This window comes from Asparagus officinalis, chromosome 3, assembly GCF_001876935.1.
Source record: "Asparagus officinalis chromosome 3, Aspof.V1, whole genome shotgun sequence".
In the NCBI taxonomy this organism is placed as follows: Eukaryota; Viridiplantae; Streptophyta; class Magnoliopsida; order Asparagales; family Asparagaceae; genus Asparagus; species Asparagus officinalis.
In genome coordinates this window covers 71464358-71480862 of record NC_033796.1, presented here as the reverse complement: position 1 = coordinate 71480862, position 16505 = coordinate 71464358, and the positions used below count along the sequence as shown (strand labels likewise).

The 16505-nt window shown below is 36.8% G+C and overlaps 1 protein-coding gene across 1 annotated transcript; it reads right to left on the bottom strand.

Annotated features, from left to right (window-relative positions):
• On the bottom strand, window positions 1315-14028 carry LOC109834313. Its single transcript, XM_020402308.1, has 3 exons — window positions 13900-14028; window positions 2166-2594; window positions 1315-1761 (listed from the first exon to the last, which is right to left on the bottom strand). Exons 1-3 carry the CDS (start codon window positions 13954-13956, stop codon window positions 1558-1560), a joined length of 690 nt encoding a protein of 229 aa, XP_020257897.1. The 5' UTR covers window positions 13957-14028; the 3' UTR covers window positions 1315-1557.

Sequence of the window (16505 nt, the reverse complement as noted above, 5' to 3'; positions counted from 1 at the left end):
ATGATAGGTAGTTTACTTTATCTCACCGCTAGTAGGCCGGATATAATGTTTAGTGTTTGTGCATGTGCACGCTTTTAATCTTCACCTAGAAAATCATATTTAATAGAGGTTAAATGTATTATAACGTATATAAATGGTACTATTGAACTCGATTGTGCATACCTTCATGCAAAAGAAATGACCCCTATTTATAGGACTCTGTGGGGGGCTATTTGGTAACTTGATCGGGTTGGTGCGAGCAGTTTGATCAGGTGGCTTTTTACACTTGTCGGTTGCAGAGCAAGCTAGTCACTCTTGCATTTAATGCGACAGCAACAGGGAGATTGAAGTGTTCGCATCGTCCGAGGAGTCATTATGACTCTGATGGGAAGGGTCATAATGACTCTGGCCATGCATTAAATGTGATGGTGATTGGGTTACATAGGTAGGTTAATTTGACGAAGCTGATAGGTCAACTCGTATTTCGAGACATTCCGCACTGAAGTCGAGGGAAGGACGTCATTCATCTCTGAATTTTTGACTTCTTGAGCTGATCTAGGCCCGAAAGCGCTATTATTATTGGGTTCTGGTAAAGAGATTGACCTAAAGACACCTTTCGTCTTGGATCCGTCTCTAAAAATAGGTCGACTGTGCACTTGTCTAGGTTGGGTTCCCTGATTAGAGGGGAGACAGACTAGCTAAACATGACATGTGTCTGTTTTAGGGGAGTGTCTGTTTTAGGGGAGTTCATTTTTACTTATCAATTTTTGAGGTACAACAATGTGTATCTCTTTTCTATTACAACAACCTTGCCTAATATCGGAATAGATGACGACTCGAATTGATGTGACATATTGATTTAGAAATATATATTATTTTGTTTTGTGCTTTAATCCTTTTTTTCACCATTTTCTATTATACTTCTCTTTTTCCCCTTCGCAAAAGAATTTGAAGCAGTTTAAAAACTCAAACCGTTCCAACGACAATGTGCACTAAGAAGTTACCATCCGAGGATCAACTCCTACTATTGATAATATTGACTAGGCTGTCCCATTGTTTTTAACTATATGTAAGCAATTGATAATATTATTTGTATTAACTACGGAGCTAATACACCTCCATCCTACCTCAAAAGTGAATGAGATTTCATTTTCGGGCTCTACAAGGATATTGCCAAAATCAAGTACGAAGTTTCATCATGTTCATGTTCCTAGTACGGAGGTTGATGACTAGTTGTGATAGAACTCTTCTCATAGTACTAGCCCAAAAAAGGCAACAGACTCAGGTTACCATCAGAGATTATGTTTGGCAGTTACCGTACCGAAAACAACAAAGTATAAGATGTTCCATTCTCAGATTCATCAGCTCATTTCAACATATAAAACATCGAACAATATACTTGATGTTCTCGTTTTGGAAGCATAGATACATAGATGGGCAGATACAAAAGTCATAAGGCACTCTCGACTGAGTGAACACAAAGCATAAGCTTCATGCCCACAAGATTATGTTTCCATAGGTACAAAAGCATAATATCCTATCATATGATAAAAATTTCATTTGAATATTAATGCATTCTCAGAGCTCCATTGGTTGCTCTTCCTTCATCTCAATATCATCCCTCCGCTGCAGTTCTCGAGCCAACCACAAAACTTGCATCAATCCACCATTTCCAATATGCGATAAAGCTATCCTCCCTTGCACATTGAAGCACAAAGATAGCAACTTGACAAACACAAAAAATGATCCTACGCCTAAAAGATTCCTGGGAAATCCTTCACCCTGTTCCAAATCCAACAAAAAACATACATAAGTCTTAAGTAAACGTAAACAATAATCAATAGGCAATATATGACAGGGTCTTTTCCACATAATTCCCTTAAATCTTTCATGTTTTCAACTTATTAGTCCCTCCAATCATTGAAATGCTATTGTTATGTGCCCCAATTCTTTAATTATCTTGGAATTAGTTCCTCATAAGGTGCTTCAAATAAATCCCTCTAATTGCTGCTTTACTCTTGATTGGAGGGAGTAATTACAAAGTAACTGAAGAATTTGAGGACCTAATAGAAATTTCAATATTTGAGGGACTAATTTCAAAACATGAAAGAACTAAAAGACCAATATCGAAAAAACCCTCTATAATAAAAACCACAAAAAAAAAATCCTATTTGATAAAACCACACCTCTGCTCTGTTTTGAAATAACTCTTGAAACGATTCCTTCAAAAAATCCGCAAGAGTCACACCAATGAAAAGACCAAGCGGAATAAGGAGCTCTCTATTCTTTGAGACCGCTATGAATATATCAGATAGAAAACTAATGCCAAACAGCAACACAACGGACCATTTCAGAGCCTTTTGCGCAAAAATGAAGAACTGCTCTGAGGCAATGGACCTCGCTTTCCTCCATGGGAACTCCTTGATTTTCTCGGAATAGGTGTCCCTTAGACTGTCCACCAAAGTATTTAGGTAGGAGGCAAGATTGTTCGAGTGACCAAAATGTGCAGAAGATGATTTTATGGAGCATCCTATAGAACACCGTCTCCTATATGATTTAGACTGTAGTAAGTAACCATGATACGCTGGGTATTCTCTACAAGGTCTGAGCAGTGCCTGCAGTCGAAAATAAGTCAAGAAAATGTTTATATTTTACAAACAAACAATCAATCAAAGTGCAAGGAGGATCTGAGGTCTAGATTTATCTTTCAAAAGCCAATGTGACAACAAAAAAAGAAAGAAAATTTGGGGTCAGAGATAGAGATAGGAAAAACACCCAGGGAAATTTACTATTTTTGAGTGAATAAAAGGGTGTATAGCTTTTCAGCCACCATCTCCTGAGGTCATACTTTTTACGAGTTTTTTTTTTCCAAAACATTTCGTCCAAATTATAGGTACTTCAAGATTTTGTCTCCCAAATCATTAAAATTAACTAGAAATCTGAATCGTGCATTTGCACTCATTAAAAAAGCTATTTTTTGGTATTTTTTAATTTTATAAACAATTTGAAAAAATATCATCATTTTACGTGGAAAGAGAGTGCATTTAGTAGCAGACATGGAGGGAGCGCAAGATGTTTGTAAAGAGAATAATCTTCTTTTGAACTTGATCCTCTCTTTTGTCCAATAAATTTCTCATATTTACTATTTCATTTATATAGTGGTGGTATAGCATCTTTTTAAAGTTACATATAATAATTATCAGTAAATTAATCAATTTCTACTGTATTTCTATAACCTAATATAAGCTAATTATGTAGGCTCCCAAATTATTAAGAAAGGACAAGAAGAAAGAGAAAAGAAAAGAAAAGAAAAAATATATACTTCTTATAAAATTACGAATTTACCAATTCACCCACTACCTCCCAACATAACATTTGTTTAAATTTTAACATGTAATGGGTAAATAGGTACGTTTACCCCTGTTAATATGGAAATTTGGAAAAAATGAAAATTGAGAAGAGGGAAGAGTAGAACAGTGCTGACATTAATAGGATTTGGGGGCTGCTCCTCGCAGTTATGACCTTGATCTAATCTAAACTTTTCCCTTGGCTAATGCTAAATTGTCACCAGAACTAACAATTATTGACATTACTTTTCTGTCGTAGACTGGTTTGGAGGTCTTATTACCATGGCACCTACTGAGCCATGCCCAGCAAGAAGAGAACTTAACTTGGAAGGTCAACTTGTTAACTATGTACACACAAGTTCTACTTCCCGAATAGTCATTGATTTTACATCAGAAGGAACATCAAACCCTCACCGGCTATAGACTGAAAAAACCTTATCCTTAAGCAAGATGAGTTTTCTAAACATGAACTATTGACAAATATGTGCATTACGGATCATGCAAAAACAATAATTGACTTCTTTGTATTAGAGTCAAGATACATCGACAAATTAAAGAGAATATCAAGCATGAGCATTGTGTAGTAGAGAATATGAGTTCCAACTAGGTAACATGGCGTTTCGGGTGTCGTGCCCGTGTCTGACCCATGCCGTACACGGATTGTCTCGCTGAAATGCCATCCCCCCCCCCCCCCAACACACACACACACAGACATATATGTCCCTATATCCTATATTTTACAAATTTGATGTGCCCCATGTCCGTATCCGTGTCCACACCCGTATCTATGCTACCTAGGCTCCAAGCCCAGAAAGAGTTAAAAAAATAGTTCAGGTCAAAATTGACTTCTATGTCTACTTTTTGAATGTAGCAATCCAGAAAGAGGAAAACAAATATCTCAAGTCAAAATTACAGCAAAACAGTAGAAGTGTTATAGGCTTATAGCAAAACTCAATGGCACTTTCTGTTGACTTATGATTTCTAATTTTATTCTGTTTTAATGATAACAAGCTATATTTTGCATGCTTAGTATTTCTAAATGATTTCAGGAATATAAAGTGATGGAGTTTGGAAGTTGTTGCTTCATTGTTTCGCTATGTTGCATGGGTGTGGATACGGGTACGAGTGTTGGTATGGGTACGGGTACATGACATGGCAAATTTGTAAAAGGTAGGGTACGGGGACACGGCTATATAAATATTTTTATACACATATATTATGTATCGGAATTAATAATTTATAGGAGATCAAGGATGAGAATTAAAAGTCTTATAATAGTTTTATGTTTCTTTTATTACATGGATTATAAATTGAAAAGTCACTAGTTTTTGAACTAGACATCCAAACAACCCTTCAAAATCATAATTTGAAACCTAACCTATGTCTAACGAGTTTCAAGAAGTGGGTGTGAAATGTATGATATATGTCCAAAAATGTATAACAAGTGTTTTAAGTTAACATTTGTATTGTATAATTGAGTACGGATCCATGTTGGGAATGAGTACGGCTTTAGATTAGAAGTAGCCAGGCAGCATAGGTGTTTTCATGATAAAATTTACAAATACAACGATCAATAGCACAAGCTTGAACATTTGAAGAGTGGTCATAAAACGCCAAATCATATGAAGATAAATAGTTATAGCTTCAAAGAGGAAGAAATATGCACATCAACCATATCAAGATAAAAGATATGCAACAGTGTTTAGATGTTTAGGTATTAACTATAAACTCCTATTTATAACATCAAATAAATTTCAACTTTGAAGTTTTTAGGATTGTTTCCCATTCAGCTACGAGTCCATAAAATCAATTTTGAGTCAATTCTGAGCTATAGAGCTCAAGTTATAATCGTTTTAGTGAACCAGTAGCAAAACCATAATAATCCAAGTGAAAAATAAATACTTCGCAAAAGTCTAGAGACATGAGGCCGGACAACTGACCACTCTTCTAGACAATGTGTCTGCTATCTGACCACCCGTCTGGCCGTCATCTGATAGGCATAAGCTAGCCTGAATAAGATTTTATTTTTGCCTTATTAATTTTTAAAACAATGGGATTTAGTTGTTCCTTGCTATTCTAAGTTGATTCCAAATCGTTATTAATTTAAAATGATTTTGAGCTAGGGGTAAGTTACATATGGTACATAATGGTCTTGTCTCCTACCAACAACCAACAAATAGAGTTTCGGTCTTAGTGATAAAAAGCTAATGAAAGAGGGTTAAAATAGCAAGAAAATTCTGAAATATTCGCAACCTCTTGAGTCTATATTTCTAGTCTTTTTGTAAGAAAACTTCATGCGATGTTCACCATGATCTTCAGCCATCTTGATCTAATACGTCTAATTCTTTTAAGAGTTTTTTGGGTGAAAAAGCAGCAAGCTTTATCGAATTCAAATCTCATGTTTTCAGTTTCTTAGTTCTCTAAGCAATTCTATTATTCTTTGATTCATATATTATTTATATCATTATTAGAATCGGATCTTGATTAGAGCTTCGTGCTTCTAGTTATGATTAACTTTTTTTTGCAAGAGTATAGACTAATTGTTATTTATGCTTAACGATCTCTATCCTGTAGAAAGAGATCTTTATTAGTGTTATTTGATCTCCTAGTTATTAGAACATTGTTTTGATTAGGTTAGCTCTCTAGGTTTAGAGGGTCCATGAAATGGAGCAGTCCGACTCCTGTAAGATCAAGACGTCACACGATCTCTAGATTGGAATAGGATTGAGTAACAGAGCCATATAACTCCCATGAGATCAAGGTGCACGGAACCCATTGACTCTCATATGATCAAGATGTAACTCAGTTTTCAAGTTGGAGCAATATTAAGTGAAATTCTCAAATAGTGAGGATGCTATCAGGAAGAGTGGATGTAGACAGTCACTGAACCACTATAAATTTTAGGTTTCGTGGTTGTGCTTTTCTATAGTTATATCTAAATTTGCATATTGACATACATACACACATACATATTTTATTGATGTTAAAAACGCCGTCAGGGTTTGTGCTTTCCTTATATCTAAATCTGTCTGTGTATTGATGGTAAAGAGGTGACAGGTTATTTAACAAAATATTTTGGAAATAATATTCTCTCAAATGTAGATTTATCTTTAGATATAAATCAACCACTAATAGAGGAGTTTTTCTAGGCCTACATATGCTAAAAGGAAATGGTTTGACATAATAATGTGAATGCATATCCCCCTGAAACTATAGTTAAAAATTAGATGGTGGACGGTTTTGAATCTATTCTTCAGTCATAATTTAACAAGTAGATGAGACAGATACTAGATAAAAGGGTTTTTATCCTGCGCGCTAAAATAAGAAAGGCTATGCTGCATAGGTCTAAGGGAAGAAGTCATGTGTTGTATAGTTGGAAGATGGCAGATATCAACAGTCTATTGAGGCATAGAGCTTGATACCATTAATCCAATCTCGTCAGTTTGGTTTGAAGAAAGTTGACTGAAGCATGTTCATGTGGCCAGCTTCAATGAAAATTAGACGAGAACACTAGATAAAGATTTGACAGGATATTTGCATAAAGGCTAGAGTTCAATGAAAATTACAGGAGAGCACCAGATAAAGATTTGGCAGGATCCTTTGTAGAAAACCTCAAGATGGAAGATCTTGGTTTGAGTCATTTACATTCTAGAGAGGAACTGTGTTAAGGAAAAAAAAAAAAAGGTTAAGGTGGAGGCAATCCAGTAAAACTCAATTGTCTTCTACTAATAAGGCAAGAGAAAAAATGGATAGCATACAGTTATCCGAAGCATTTGACACTAGAAGATAATGTTTTTTACAACAAATATAATGGGAAACAAGGTAATCAATGACATGATCACAAAGAGCCAATAAAAATAGGGTACCTTGTTCAGGTAATACTCACTCTTCTTTATTGAACTTTGATCACATCTCAGATGATTATTTGTTCTGGATTGCTTGCCCGTGGTATGTTGGGCAATAAGTGGGTGACAACACTTCAATGGTTGCTAATTAAACCAAGGCAAATTCAAAATGTTCGGAACATATACATGAGTCTCGGAGAGGAGCCGATGGATTAAGAATGGATCTGCAAGATTTAATTCTTTCTTGCAAGGGAGCAATGTTTTTCCACTATTAATTGTTAGCTTGACTCGGTCATTAATGACCAAATCAACGTTCGTTTCTCTGTTGAGAAGAACGTGGAAACGTGGTTTGTTGAGAGAATATCTCTCAAGGGGCGGATTTGAGGGGGTGGAGATAATGGGGTTAGCCCCTATAAAAGGAGGGTCGATCTCCTTTAGAAAAACAACAACGAAGAAAAGCATAAATCAAATCCTTACCCATTATCGGAGCCCCCCTCAAAATCTGTTCTTTCTTCTTCTTTGATTTCGATCACTGGTATCAGAGCCAACGACGACTGCGCCTCCATCGACTTCGACGACGCTACGATCAGCAACCACGACAAAGGTTGCTGGGAGTTAAGATCGCAGTCGTCGCCGACGACGACACAGGTGCTGCTTCGATCGATCGCCGACTCTGCTGCTTCAATCGGAGACGAAGACGGAAAGGAGAGAAATCGAAGAGCATCGCGTCGACGACGAATTCGAACGGAGAGGAAGTAGTAATCCCATCTATCTCGGTTCCTTCGCTGCATCAAGAAGCGATCTCAATTACTAAGCTTCAATTTCTGTTTTCAAGACAAGTCTTTTGGGGGAGAAGAGGAAATAGAAGGAAGGACTAAGGCTCTGTCAAGAGCTTTTAATCCAGTGGATCTGTGGAACGTTGGGCCTTTTATTTTTTTTGAGTTTGGGCCTAGAATATATATATATCCCACGATAACATAAATTCCCCCTGAACCATTAACCTTTTCCCCTAGGCCTTCTAATTGGGCCTTTGGGTGACCATTGTTGAGGTCTGTTTCACCTATCCAGGTGGAGGGCAGCGCACAAAGCTGGTTTCACACAGCAGATCATCTCCACAATTCAGACTAAACCAATTTCGACAAGTGCTGATTCAATCAACACCGCTAAGTGACAATCTCACTCAAATTGGAGCTTCATTTCTCAACTCTCAAGAATCAGGTTTATTTTATTTATTTATTTTTTGTCTAACTTTATTATATTATAGTATAATTGTCAATATATCAACCTTATACATATTTAAATTAAATTTAGTTTTAGTTCTTTACCGAATGGCTAGTAAACTCGTTCTATCAGAACTAGAGCAGTAATTATGATATGTGGCATAGAAAAATAGGATATGCTTTTATCCATGATAATATTGATGACGTAATCGAAACCACTGCTCCAACCCTTACTGATAAATCAATACCTGAAGAAAAGAAAGGGTTTGAGCAGTGGAAGTCGAAAGACAAAAAGACGAAAAGCCTTATGCTCATGTTCATGGAAGATAATTTAATCAAAGTTTTTGAAACTTATAAGACTTCCATGGACATGTGGAATGCAATAAAAGAAAAATACGACAAAGTTTTTGAAACTTATAAGACTTCCATGGACATGTGGAATGCAATAAAAGAAAAATACGACATTGCTTCTGAAGTTAACAACTTATAAGACTTCCATGGACATGTGGAATGCAATAAAAGAAAAATACGACATTGCTTCTGAAGTTAACAACCAACTCCTTTTGCATAAGTATAATTCTTGTCGTATGCAAGAGGGAGACAACATCGTAGAGCATATAAGTAAAATGATTGTCATGGCTAAGGACTTATCTACTGCTGGGATCAAAATCCTGAAAAAAATGCAAGTGGCAACCGTTTTGAATAGTCTTCCCCCTTCACTTGCTGTGGCTACCACCACATTAAGAATAAATCATGCCATTAAGTCTGTCACTGATCTTCCTATGTACCTAGCGATAGAACATGACTTAATAGCCAGTAGGAAGGAACCAAAACTGAATATGGTGTAGCAGGAGCTGAATTATGTCCGCCAGAGGCATAATATTGTAAGCTATAAAAGCCCTGGTCCTAGTAAATCACAACCGCGAGGACCGAAGTCACAGCAGTTCAAGAGAAAGAAAGTACGCCGCGGAGCCTGTTACAATTGTGAAAAGTTCGGGCATTTCAAGCCTAATTGCCCACAAGGTGAAAAGCAGGAGAATAAGGGAGGCTATAAGCATTCAGAACAAGGAGGTACTAGCAAAAGAGAATTCGTCGGTGTGACGGAATGTAATGCTGTGATGACGGATATCAGTGGTTGGTGGATCGACTCCGGTGCAACTAGGCATATTGCAAATGATAAGAAAGGAGTCATAGAATTCGCCGAGCTTAAGAAAGGAGAACAGAGAATCTATATGGGAAATAATACATATCTCGATGTAGAAGGTATTGGTTCGTATAGATTAGATCTTGGGGACAGTATTCTTGTTCTCAAAGATATGTTCTATGCGCCAGGAATTTGACGTAATCGGATCTTTATTCCCAGCTTGATGAAGAAAGGACTGGAAGTTAAGTTCTATAATAACAAGGTTTCTATAGACAAGAATAATAAAGTGTATGTTATGGGAAAATATATGCCCGAGCATGAATTATGCATCCTTCCAGTAGTTTGTAATAATTCTGATAATAAAATTTCGAATTTGAACTACTTGTCCTGTTATTTTTCTGAGTCTGAATTGTGACATTCTAGATTAGGACATGCTAGTATTTCAAAAATAAAAGAAATTATCAGAATGAACTTACTTCCTGCACTATCTAATGTTCAATTGCCACCATGTGAATATTGTTTAACTGATAAAATAACTAGAAAACCTTTTATTGGCGGACAGAGAGCCAATGAACTTTTAGGGTTGATACACTCGGATATTTGTAGTCCCCTAAGTGTAAAAACTCAAAGTAATAAAGAATATTTTATTACTTTTATAGATGATTATTCTAAGTTTGCACACGTATATCTTATATCTAGAAAATTAGAAGCTTTTGACTGCTTTAAGAGATATAAGACAGAAGTTGAAAACCAATTTGGATTGAAAATCAAAATTTTGAGAACTGATAGAGGTGGGGATATAACTCTAAAGAATTTGAGAGTTATTGTGTTCAACATGGAATTAAAAGAAATACACCAATGTCGTGTACGTCACAACAGAATAGTGTTGCTGAAAGAAAAAACAGAACATTACTTAATGTAGTTAGATGCATGTTGTCTCATTCTAGTCTCTCTAAAAATTTTTGGGGAGAAACATTATTAACTACAAACTACATCTTAAATAGAATTCCCACCAAATCAGTTGTATCTACACCTTATGAATTATGAAATGGGAGAAAACCTAATTTGAGTCATCTCAGGAAGTGGGGATCTATAGCCCATGTTCTCATTCCATGTCAACTTAGAGATAAGTTGGATTTTAAAATAATAAAGTGTAGATTCATAGGGTATTCAGAAAAGTCAAAATGTTATAAGTTCTACAATAAAGAAAAAGGAATAATTGAAAACAGAGATGCTACATTTCTAGAGAATCTAGAGGAAGAAGAATAGTTTAAGAGGAAACAGAACCTCTAACTGTAATAGATGATGATTATTACAGTGTTGTTCCCACTAATGATCCTGATATTGTGAATGAACCTAACATTAAAAATGATAAAATACATATGAAAAATAATGTACCTAATCAATCGGTTGTAGGCAACAAAAGACCAAGAACACAACCTTCATGGATGAATGATTACTATTTGTATTCATGTGAGCCATCATGTTTCTCTGTAGATACAAATGTAGAAGAACAAGATCCCTTAACCTTTTCTGATGCGATGAAATCACATGAATCAACTTTATGGCTAGAATCTATGAGAGAACTTGATTCCATAGAAAAGAATAAGGTATGGGAGTTATGTGATCTACCAGAAAATAGAAAAGCCATAGGATGCAAATGGGTGCTCAAAAAAAATATCGTGTTGATGGATCTATTGATAAATTCAAAGCACGGTTAGTTGCCAAGGGATATAACCAGAAGATAGGAATAGATTTTCAGGAGACATATTCTCATGTAGCTAAATTTGCATCCATTAGAATTATTTTGGCTATTGTTGCATATCTTGATTTGGAATTATTCCAAATGGATGTTAAAACTGCATTCCTTAACAGAAAGTTGAAGGAAGCAATATATATACAACAACCTGAAGGTTTTCAGGTGAAAGAACAGGAACATAAAGTTTACAAATTAATAAAATCTCTATATGGTTTAAAACAATCTTCTAGACAATGATATCTCAAATTTTATGATGCAGTTACTAAACTTGGTTTTATTCAAAATAAATTAGATAATTGTGTATATGTCTTGAAAAGTGGGAGCAAGTTTACTATATTATCCTTATATGTGGATGATATACTGCTCGCTGGAAATGACATAGAAATGTTGAATAAAACCAAGACAGATCTTAGCGAAAAGTTTGAGATGAAAGACATGGAAGATGCATCATATATTCTTGGAATTCAAATAATTCGAGATAGAAAGTCTAGAATGCTAAGTTTAAACCAAGAAAAATATTTAAGATCAGTTCTTAAAAGGTTTGGAATGGAGAATTCCAATCCGACACTAACTCCGTTGGTTATGTGAAAGAGATTATGTAAAGAGCAAAGCTCTGAAGAGGGGCAGAAGCCATTAGATGTTCCTTATGCTCAAGCAATTGGAAGCTTGATGTATGTAATGTTGTGCACCAGACCTGATATAGCTTATGCTGTGAGTCTAGCTAGTCGATATCAAAGTAATCCAGGACCAGCACATTGGAAAACTGTTAAAAGGATTATGAAGTATATCAGAGGTATATTGACTCATAGGTTAGTTTATCAAGCTGATTTGCTTGAACTCCTCGGTTATTCCGATGCTGATTTCGGAGGTGATAAAGATAATGGAAAGTTCACTTCGGGACACTTATTCATCTTTGGAGGAGGAGATGTTTCTTGGAGTAGCAATAAACAAGGGTGTGTTGCTAGATATACGCAAGAAGCTGAATATATAGCTTGTAGTATGGCAACTACAAATGCTGTCTGGATAAGACGGTTTTTGATTGATCTTGATCTCAATTTGTTAGAAGGACCTATTGATATTTATTGTGATAATCAAGCAGCAATTAACTTAATCAATAGTGACGCGAATAGCTCCAAAGAAAAACATATTGAGATCCAATATCACTATATTCGAGATATTATAGAAAAGGGAGAAGTCAAAGTGACTTATATCCCTACTATAGATATGATTGCTGATCCTTTGACAAAAAGAATACCAGCAGAATCTTTTATCAAACATGTAAGCTTGATGGGACTTAGGAATAAATAAGTCCAAGTAAAATTTCATGAATAATGATATAAGAGTTACTCTCTACGGATAGTGGGGGTAATGGTAAGCATAAACATCTGATCTCACTGATAGTGAGAGGCATATCACTTGGTTGATTTGGTCAAGTGGGAGATGTTAGCTTGACTCGGTCATTAATGACCAAATCAACGTTCGTTTCTCTGTTGAGAAGAACGTGGAAACGTGGTTTGTTGAGAGAATCTCTCTCAAGGGGCGAATTTGAGGGGGTGGAGATAATGGGGTTAGCCCCTATAAAAGGAAGGTCGATCTCCTTCAGAAACAACAACGAAGAAAAACATAAATCAAATCCTTACCCATTATCGGAGCCCCCCTCAAAATCTGTTCTTTCTTCTTCTTTGATTTCGATCATTAATAAGATGCATCTTCTGAGACGTTAGAGGGTTAGGTAACATGTTCAAACATAGAATGGTGAGGAAGGCTATTGTTTTTGCTGCTTTTAAAAACTAAAGTAGTACCCACATGCTACCAGTTATATTTTCAGAGTTGTTTGGTTAGATGGAAATGCAGCAAGCCGAGTTTGTAAATACAGTGTTTGGTTTGCAACGTTGCATTCAGAAAGAAATGGTAAATGAACTTGCAACTTGTAAATAAAAAACTGTAGCAAATGTTGCTACCAATATGGTGAGAGAAAAAGATGTTGGCTTCAAAAAAGAAATTGAAGGATAATCTACGTCCGCGTTTTCTCTGTGCTAAAATAACCACCTCTTCTCTTCTATCTATCCTAACTGCAGCTCAGTAAGGGATGCATTCTTACCACCCCCCTCCACCTCTTCTCCTCTTTCTATGTAACCACTATCTCTTCTCTTTTATCAATCTACTCAAACAATTGGGTTTACCACTGTAGCAAGTAACAGTTCTACCCAATCTGTGACCATGTGTATAAATTTTTTGATGGTGTTTACGTCGGTGTTTATGATAGAGACAAGGTCAAAGTATACTAATCCTGAAGCTTTTCCCGCCAATTATTATCTTCTTTTCAATTAAATTGCATTGGAAATACATGCCTCACAATAAAGTTATAAAAGTCTAAATAATGAATTTCAAGTACAGGTTTTAGGGTTTAAGTTGGGATTTGTTCCTAAGATGATATCGGGCGGTGACTATAATCAAATTATGGTTAGGGGAATAGCTTGGATTGAACTCTATAGTTGACTATATCGTTAATGCATGCCAAAACCCTGGTTAATGCAATCGGAGGTCAATAATTTTTGAGAGAAAATAAAATAAAATAAAATAAGAGAAAGGAATAAGATCGAACCTTGGGTTTGAAAGCCAAAGGAGAAATTGCGCAGGTCGAAAGAGCAGCGACCCTCATACTCCTTCCTCTCGCTCTTACTAAGTCACAACTGGGATAACTCAAACCAAAAGAGGAATATGGAGGAAGATGAAGTGCTGGTTTTTTTATCTGAACCCAGCAGAGACGCAGTGGGCTGACAACGCAATTGGGCTTGGGCTTGGACTAGGGCCCTCTTTGGTTCGTATTGTAAAAGAAAAGGAATAAAAAAAAGGATTCTAAAAAGGTTTTCCCAACCCTTTCCAGCAATTTTCTTTTTAAGAATCAGAAAAGACTGATGAAGCGCTATTTTATGTGGACTCTTATTTTCGCTTCCATGGGTAGAAAATGGGAAAAGAGCATTTATAGAAATGCGATGAGGCAAATTTTAATAGTGAAAAAATATGAGAGGAGAGAGAGAAAGAAGTATGGCAATCAAAATTCCACCCAATTTGCTACCAAATCAAGAGGATGCGACTTTCCATAAAACTTTCTCACTTGCTCCACTTTATATAAACTTATTTTTGTAATCTCAATTTGAACAAAACATAGGAATAGAAAATAGCCGAAAAAACTTTTGGACATTTCAGACATTCATCTTTCATATTTCTCTCCATTAATTAAAAAATGGGTGAACCAAACAGCCCCTCTTTTAGGCAAAATGCTTGGACTAGTATATTGTTTTTCTACATAAAATCCTATTGAATCTTATTGGTACAGTGACACTATTTGCCGATACAATACTGTTATGGTGTTTTCTATCTTATTGGTACAGTGCCCCTCTTTTACGAGTTGTTGAACACACAAGGAAAAACAACTCTACTCAAAACCATATATTTGCAGAAGTTAACGGCCATGATCAACCTTATTCCGACTAATTTAGCTATGTGATTATAAGCCATCAATAGTATGGCGCCCACCGTGGGGTCTTCTCTCATTTTTGAGCAAGCATGTATTGTTATGAGCGAAGGGTTGATTCATCCACCCCTAGAGGACCGCATCAGGGTTATGTCACCTAAGCCTAACTCGAGGAGACTGCTCAGAAGATCTCTCATTCCCTCTAACAGCAGCTCACAACCTTCAACAGTGAGCTCCTCAGCCAGTTCCCACCACTACAACAAGCTAATTCCGCTATTCCTCCCCTCTCAGGTGACCAGCGCTCAGCGACTCATCCCACTTTAGAGGCGCAGCAAGTGGTCCCACCTTAGACTCCTCATGCTGCCGCCAAGCAGCGAAGGGATTGCATCAAGCACGGAACCTCGCCGCCGTACCAGTCTACCCGCCAAGCGGATCCTCGTCGACGTCTCCCCTAGCACGTAGAAGCCACTGGCGAGAGCTCCGGCCCGAGTCGCCATAAGGAACACGCCACGGGAGGAATGTCAAAGACTCTCCATCATTAGCATGCTATTCTAGTCCGCTCAGCCACCCGTAGCGTGTCGGGATATGATAAGGTGTACCGACCTGTCGCCAAAGCCATCGGCGGGAACACCCCTTACCGACGATATCATGAACGCTCCATGTGAGAAATTCAAGATGACCCACATGGAGAAGAACAAGGGCGAAGGAGACCCCACCGAGCATGTCCAAAACTACTATGATATGATGAGCATGCTCTAGAAGTCCAAAGCGATCATTTGTTGGTGCTTCCCTATTACTTTGTCAAGGAGCGTCAAGCTCTGGTGGAACGCCCTCGAGAAGAAGTCCATCAGCAGCTTCAAACGACTAAGCCGAAAGTTTATCCACCACTTCTTGGTCGACACCAAGCAGAAGTTGCCTTTTAATGTATTGATACAGATGAGACAGGAGCCTAGGGAGAGCCTTTGAGCCTACTTCAAGAGGTTTCAGGTGATGTGGCTGGAGGTTAATGACCAAGGGAGTTCAATCGTTGTGTCTACCTTATAGTTGGCCTGCAAAACAATGAACTGGCCAACTCATTAGCCAAGAAGCCAGTCGCCAATTACGAACAATAGATGACGAAAGCTTACGAGTACATGGACATGGAGGAAGCTCGAGCTTATAAGGCAGCATCCAGGGCAGCTGAAGCCTTCGATGTTAGATCTCATGTTTATGAGCCTATTGTCTAATCTTGTCTTGATGATTAATAAATAGTTTTCTAATCGTGGTTTCTAGTATTTATGTTTTCCTCCTATATGCAATCCAGGTTGAATGGAATTGAGCGTAATGATGATATCTTGGAGGATGGTGAAATTGGAATGAAACCGTCACAATTCAAGTCATATACGAGTTTGTGCTTCATCCCTTTTACCAAGAGGAGGATCGCCCAAGATCAAGCGTCTCGAGATCATTTAGCTTGGGTATATTAGTTTAGGTGTTTATACTTTGTGTGTTTATACTTAAAGTTCAAATTATTCATATACACACATATTATTTTATATTTTGTGATTTTGGATTATAGACTAAACAATATTATTTTACGTTGTATCCAAAATCTATTAATCTATTCAAAAAGATTTCCAAACTTGCTTGAAATCATTTTGCCAAAATCAAGTATTTAACAAACTCATATTTTAAACATTTTGCAAAACAATAAGTTTTCACAAATGGGAAATAATATTTCAAAAATTTCTTCT

Excerpts from the sequence above, each read along its gene's own strand:
- LOC109834313 (XM_020402308.1), bottom strand. The coding sequence starts at position 13,956 with ATGAGGGTCGCTGCTCTTTCGACCTGCGCAATTTCTCCTTTGGCTTTC. Across the intron at positions 2,595-13,899 it reads CTTTGGCTTTCAAACCCAAG|GCACTGCTCAGACCTTGTAG; the intron begins GTTCGATCTTAT and ends TTTCGACTGCAG. Across the intron at positions 1,762-2,165 it reads TATTTCAAAACAGAGCAGAG|GGTGAAGGATTTCCCAGGAA; the intron begins GTGTGGTTTTAT and ends GATTTGGAACAG.